This window comes from Akebia trifoliata, chromosome 2, assembly GCF_017979445.1.
Source record: "Akebia trifoliata isolate Shusen 1 chromosome 2, ASM1797944v1, whole genome shotgun sequence".
NCBI classification, from domain to species: domain Eukaryota; kingdom Viridiplantae; phylum Streptophyta; class Magnoliopsida; order Ranunculales; family Lardizabalaceae; genus Akebia; species Akebia trifoliata.
The window spans coordinates 7,659,212-7,665,942 of record NC_141376.1 but is presented as its reverse complement, the minus strand read 5'-3'; the positions used below and the strand labels follow the sequence as shown (position 1 = coordinate 7,665,942).

The 6,731-nt window shown below is 37.1% G+C and overlaps 1 protein-coding gene across 1 annotated transcript; it reads right to left on the bottom strand.

The window, feature by feature from the left end:
• Window positions 1-2,733: 2,733 nt before the first annotated feature.
• On the bottom strand, window positions 2,734-6,470 carry LOC147409255 (cytochrome P450 81Q32-like). Its single transcript, XM_086426980.1, has 2 exons — window positions 5,409-6,470; window positions 2,734-3,502 (listed from the first exon to the last, which is right to left on the bottom strand). Exons 1-2 carry the CDS (start codon window positions 6,429-6,431, stop codon window positions 2,870-2,872), a joined length of 1,656 nt encoding a protein of 551 aa, XP_086283106.1. The 5' UTR covers window positions 6,432-6,470; the 3' UTR covers window positions 2,734-2,869.
• Window positions 6,471-6,731: the final 261 nt, after the last annotated feature.

Below are 6,731 nucleotides of genomic sequence, written 5' to 3'. Positions count from 1 at the left end.
ATATTGATTCAGGGTCTCATTGCAACCACTTTTCATCGTGTTCTTGGCTTAGTCGAATAATGCATAATCACACACAATCTAAATACTATAAGCTCCTTAACTCACTCAAATCTCATAAATTTCTCATTCAAATAACAAATCCATGATTTCCAAAACAAGTATTAATGAACTATAATCAGCCTTACTGTACCTCTAAGGACTAATATATTTTCTTACCTTGTGAATGAGCCTTCGACAGATCAGACATACCTTGTTCTCCCCATAATTTTTTTTGTAAAACCCATCCTAGTGAGATTAACCTTAAATAATTTCCAACACTTTGCATATACCTTTGAGCACATTCATAGCAGGTATCACAGTGACCACAAGGAGCAAAGAAGCAATTGCGTGGTTCGTCGTAGCAAATCACACATATCTTCCCATCATACAAGTCCTCAGAAGAGCTACACATCCATGACTCTGAATCTTCTTCACATGTTCCATAAGTAAATTGAATCGTCTTCCTTGGTATTAATGGGTCGGACTCGGTTACCATTACCTCCTCTTGGTGCGTCTGGCCTTTACATGCTCCAAGATACTTCAAGATCAAAGATATAACAACCATAATAGTTCCTACACATAGAAACAATATAACTCCCGTATGACTAAGACATTATTAGTACAAAAAAGACTTTAGACATCGATTTTTAAACAATGACTATAGGAGTGATGTCTATACTTTTAATGAAAAATGCGCATAAAAGGGGATTTTAGACATTGGTTTTTTTTATTTTTTCCAAAATCGATGTCTAAAGTTCATAATAAACCAATGTCTAAATTACCGCACATTTAGTGCGATCCCTCCAACAGTGAAAACTGCACATTAAATGTCATTTAAAAAAAGTGATGTCTAAAATCTTTTTTTAAGTAGTGAAGACCCAAGATTACTTGTAATTAGTATAATCAAAAGGAGAAAATCAAGTGTAGTTTGTGGATAATGTACCTAAAATTGCAACATAAGTTACCAAATGAGCCATGAAGGAAAGTTCGATAGACCATTCATTGAGATCTCCCTGAAATTAATAAAGAATAAATTTACGTGTCCAGATACTAGATTAGTAGGAGACCAGAGCTAAGTGATTTTCTCCTAAGTGGTACCTAGGGTGCCCAGCTCATCCGAAGGGTAGAGCTTGAATGTCAGCTCCGCCCATAATATGAACTGAGCAAGGTAGACTTCTGAGCGGTCTTAGAATCAACTTAGATCCCATGATTTCAGAAAAGATTTTAGGAATCAAGGGAGTGGATAACAAAGTCCGAGAGAATATTTCCTTCTCAATATCTTCTCTTAAAGGTAAGGAATCCCTGTGGGAGCTCCTTGAAGATCAAGGAGGAGAGATCTCTTAAAGAGCTATAAATAGAAGAGGAAACTGGGATGGAGGGGATTTGAAAAATCAGAGAGTCCATTACTGATTAATTAGATAGCTGATTTTATCACCAGAGAATTTTTTATAGGTATCACACCGGTATCTTCATCGTAGATCGAAGGGAGCAAGGAACACAAGACGATCAGAGGGAATTGAGTTGTAAGAGAAAACACGAAATCACCTCTACTATAATATTAATTTCAATGGGGATGATAGTTAATTGGTTTAGTTTCAAACCTTGGCCGACCATAAGAAGTACAATAAACAAATGAGAAGGTAAAACCATCCAACATCAATTTGGGTTTTAAATTTGTGCTTTCAGAATGCATAAGACATTAAGAACGGTGTTGGACAGCTTACTGTCCAACACCAACTTGAGTGTTACAATTGAACACATCTGAGTAGGTTGCAAGTAAAATTGATGTTGGATGGATTTTAAGTATTGATGTGTTGTTTGAACACATGTAGGGAGGTAGCAAGTGAAATCGATATCCAATATCAAGTTGTGATTTAATTACACAAATCTTGATAATCAAATGAACGGTGTGATTTTGATGTAAAAATTTACCTCCTTCACTACAATTTTATTTTATTTTATTATTGATCTAAGATTATAGATAGGTGAAAATCTTATTCGATGATATTATAATAATACTCCTTGTTGATGATGAGAAAAGATATAGTTGAATGAGTTTAATGGATTCGAAGTTGGAGGAAGGAAATAGAGAATAGGTACTTAACATCAAAGAGATGGAGAAAGAGGGAGGGAAGTAACATGAGCAAAGAGTGTAAATTTTGGAAAACCCTAAATGAAAGAGAGGGACTTATCTCCCAACAACAGTTTGACATGTGCAGTGAATGACATTAGCAATAGAGAGAAAGTTTCTCTCTTGCCCATTTATTCTCTGCCCACAAATTTATTTTTTTAGATTTTAAATCTTAGAAAGGATTTTTGAGCCCACATTGATTATGACATTGACAATCCAACAACACAGCCTTCTAGATTTCATGAAAATATTCATATTCAAAAAAATTAATTTTCTAGCTTGATCTAAGGTGTTGAAAATGAACGGCTATCAAGCACCTAAATTTAAAAAATAAATTTCAATGGTGAAAAATAATTATTTTTAAATTTTTTTTAAAGTTCATATAATTGTGTCCTCTACAACCCCATTGCATTAGATAATGTTTTTGAATGTCATAAGGTGATTAGATAAGAAAGTTTTCTTTTTTTTTTTACCTATGGGCAGGATTAAGAGAGAAATTTTCTCTCTCATTGTTGATGTTATTCACACATGTCAAATGATTGTGTTGTGAGCAAAAAAATCACTTAGGTAGAGAATAGTCAGGGGGCGGGAAACAACCCTTTTCATTGAACTTGAAAAAATAGCCCACTTGAGAATTTTACCAAGTACTTCACTTTAACAGGCATGACTTAGTGGTACAATCTTAACATACTACAACTTTCAACTAGTGGAAGGTTGAGAAAGTAGGTTCAACATGCTCGAACGTTGTCTACAATTAGCCTCCAAGGGCTTAACCCTAAACATGGTGAGTCCTATCCCTTCGCTCATATCAACCATTTCTTCTCCAATCCTCTCCCACTCGAAACACTGAATCAGGGTTCCTAGTGCCAACTTGACGACTCGCACTGCCATTCCCTCACCTGGACAAGCCCTCCTTCCTGACCCAAACGGCATCAACTTGTACCCATCTCTTACACCACTTTCCATGCCTTCAAACCTCTCGGGTTTGAATTTAGTGGGTTCATCCCATATGTTAGGATCATTTTGTATGGCCCACATGTTTACAAATAACATTGTGCCACTGGGAATTTTGTAACCTCCTACAATGCATTCTTTTGATGATGCATGTGGTAATAGTAGTGGGGCAACTGGATATAACCGAAGTGTCTCAGCAATGATATTATGGAGGTATGGAAGCTTAGGGAGATCGGATTCATCGAGCAATCGGCCTTGTTCCACATGGGCATCAATTTCTTCTCGAGCCTTCTTGATGATTTCTGGATGATTAAGTAAAAGAGACATTGCCCATTCCATGTTTTCAGAAGAAGTGCTGGTACCCGCCGTTAACAACACCTACAGATAGTATCAAAACAAATAGAGACCCAAATATTAGAATTGAAAATAGTGGGAGAGAGCTTGTTGCATTATTGGAGGTGCACATTTTTTGAGAGCTTGAGAAAGTCTGATTGGTATTACATCTGGTCTTGATCTCTCGTGCAGCCAGAAGTCACACTCAAGAATTTCCCCAAATGAAGCCTACCGGCCTTGGGATCTAGAGATGAAAATGAGGAATTGAGTACTTCTCCAAAAATGTCATGTGAATCCTATGTGGGATTTCAAAGATGAATCCCAAGTTGGGGTGTGCTTGAATGATAGGATATAGTTTTATTCTAATCCAACACATGGCAAACATTCGGATTGTTTAGACGCATAATTTCCATGCTTAAGTATCACATCTCCATAATTATTTATCTAATAGCGTGACAAACATGAAAATCAGTCTACAGATGCAACTTCTATGCCAACGTGTTAGCATTTCTATGATTGATCTAGTCAGACATGCAAGTGTTATAATTAGAGATCTCATGACTATAAATAAGCAAATAACAAAAATGAAGGTAAGCAATTTATACTCTTGGAGTCAAAACTTTGTCGAAAACCTTGATCATTGAAGCATAAGTATAGATGCTTGCGGGCCACCCCTTAAGCATAAGAGGATTATATTGGATCCAGAAGTTGAGCCAAATCAGGAACATATATTCATTATTCAAAAGATGCCATGTGCTATTCCTCCCAAGTGTTGTGGCTTGTTGAGCTTGATAGTTCTTACCAATAAAGAGTTATTGTTAATTAAGCCACATGTCATGCTGACTGAGTTTGGCAGTGATCTTGTTGGGGGATTGGGGGGTTGAAGTAAGGGAATGCGACAATTTATGAAAAAAAATTTCCCAATGATATTTTCATAATTTCACTAGTATGTAATTTGTAAGTATAGGTTTTTTCTTTATAGTGGAATTGATGTGATCCGTGGACGTACCACAATCTTAAAGAAATCATGTACATCTTTGTGTTTTCTGTGTGATCTATCTTTGTTTCGATTCAATTGCCCTTGCTATTTTAACAATAGGCACTTCAACTTGAATGTTCGTTAGAATAATGTTAAGGTGAGCTCAAGATTGACATTGATTCCCACCTTGCTGATGTGGAGGTGTAACATCTTTATCTTGGGTTACGTGCACATCTTTGCATCATCAAAGTGCATATCAATGTCAATCTTGAGGTCACTCTAGCACGGATCCTTTTGTTAACAATGGAGATAACTAAGCCGTTGGATTTGAGAATATTTCGTTGTAGAAGCATAATAAAATAAATGTCTCACTGGTTAGTTCCAAACTCTTAATGCAATCTCCTAGATTTGAAAGGCATAAATTTCCCATCTCATACATGTAGAGATTGTGAAACATGACATGATGGTACATGGTACTTGGAAGAGAACTCCAAAGGCATCAAGTCACATTGACTCTTCCAGTGTTGAGTCAATAGAAGTCTAATCTACTTAAGGTTATTTTAGTGAGAAACATTTTCCTTACTAATTTAACAAAGATTTTAACCCCTTTAGGTTTTACTCAAACAGATTACCATAATAGCAATCCAACAGGTCATGGTTTCTAAACTCGTCCGAGAACGTTACCGAGACGTATCATCTGAGTCGTAGCATGAATGAGACCGATGCACAAATCAATTTTTTGAACTAAATTTAATACTCACGATCGTTTTTTAAAATTTTTTGACAAAACATCTCAAACACATAAAAAAAAAACACATCCGAGCCGACTCGATATCCAGCATGGATGAGACGAGATGCGAAACCAACTATTAAAACCATGCCTAACACCACAGCCCTTTAAATTTAAAAAAGGGAAGGTTACCAAACTTCCACCTAACTCCAAAAGCAAAATTAATGAGATTTAGTTCTTACCACAATGACACCTCGGATCATTTGGTCAGTGTAGTAATCGGGTTCAGTCTCTTGAAGAGACAACAGAACATCGATTAACGTCGCCTTCTTCGTACTCTCTTCATTTGTTGCACTTCTCTTTCTCCTACGCTCTTCGATCAATCCATCCAAGAACACATCTCTAATTTTTCCTAATTTCTTAAACCTCTTCTCTATCCCATTAAACCCAAACCACTTCAAAAAAGGCAAAAATTCTACAGGGTTCGGTCTACCAGTCAACGAAATCACTTCTCTCACCACCTCTCTAAACAACTTCCTTTCCTCCACATCTTCCTCCTTATCACCATAATATCTCTTCCCAGCAATCATCATCATCATCATGTTCAGAGTCAACTCCCAAAACATTGACTTCATCTCCACCCTCTTGCCTCCATCATTGTTGCTAGTAAGCCGTTGGATCATAAACTGAATCTCATCTTTGCGGATTTGATTGAACGTCTGGATGCGATGGGAGGATAAGATTTCAATGGTCGCAATTCGTCTTAGATTCCTCCAGTTGGGTCCATACGGGGCCCACACGAGAGTGCTGTAGTTGTAACCCATGTGTTTTCCCATTAACAGACGAGGGCGGTTCGCGAAGATGATGTCGTTATTGGTGAAGCATTCTTCTACGGCAGATGGTGAAGAGACTATGAGAACCGGTCGAGAACCGAACCGGAGTAATACTATCGGTCCAAAGTAGTTCGAGATTTTAGCTAAGGTTCGTACGAATGAGTTTGGGTTTTTGAAGAGATGAAGATGGCCGATTATGGGGAGAGAGGGAGGACCTGGTGGGAGATTTCGATTCTTTTGAAAGACAAATTTGGAAAGAAGAAAGATGAACAAGAAGAAGAGAAGTAAGAAGTTGATCATCAAGTTCTCCATGCTGTGATGTGTGGGTTTTGGATGCCAGAAAGAAATTATATATTCTAATAGAATCAGGCTAGAAAGGGTGTCTACGTGGCAACTATTTTGGAGTTTAATCGTTTTGGATATGACGAGCATGTGTTTAGTCTCTACTTAAAATGTGCCACGTAGACAATCTAGGTTGCTATAGGAACGGGACACCATTATGGATCATGAGTCAGGTGTAGTGGCGTCATCAAATGCGTGTCATATTTAACTATAGTGCATCAACGACAAAAGCCCTTGTTATGTGCAGATAAGAATAGGGGTGCGTCAGTTGGCTTTGGATTGGTTTGATTTAGTTTTAAAAAAGTTGCCGTGTGATTCCAGCATTTTCCAAATTTCAATGATTTCTCTTTAAAATAATTTAATGAAGATTTTTTATTGCCTTCATTTGGA

Coding starts and splice junctions, on each gene's coding strand:
- LOC147409255 (XM_086426980.1), bottom strand. CDS start 6,431: ATGCTCGTCATATCCAAAACGATTAAACTCCAAAATAGTTGCCACGTA. Junction 3,503..5,408: donor TGATCCGAGGTGTCATTGTG/GTAAGAACTAAA, acceptor TACTATCTGTAG/GTGTTGTTAACGGCGGGTAC.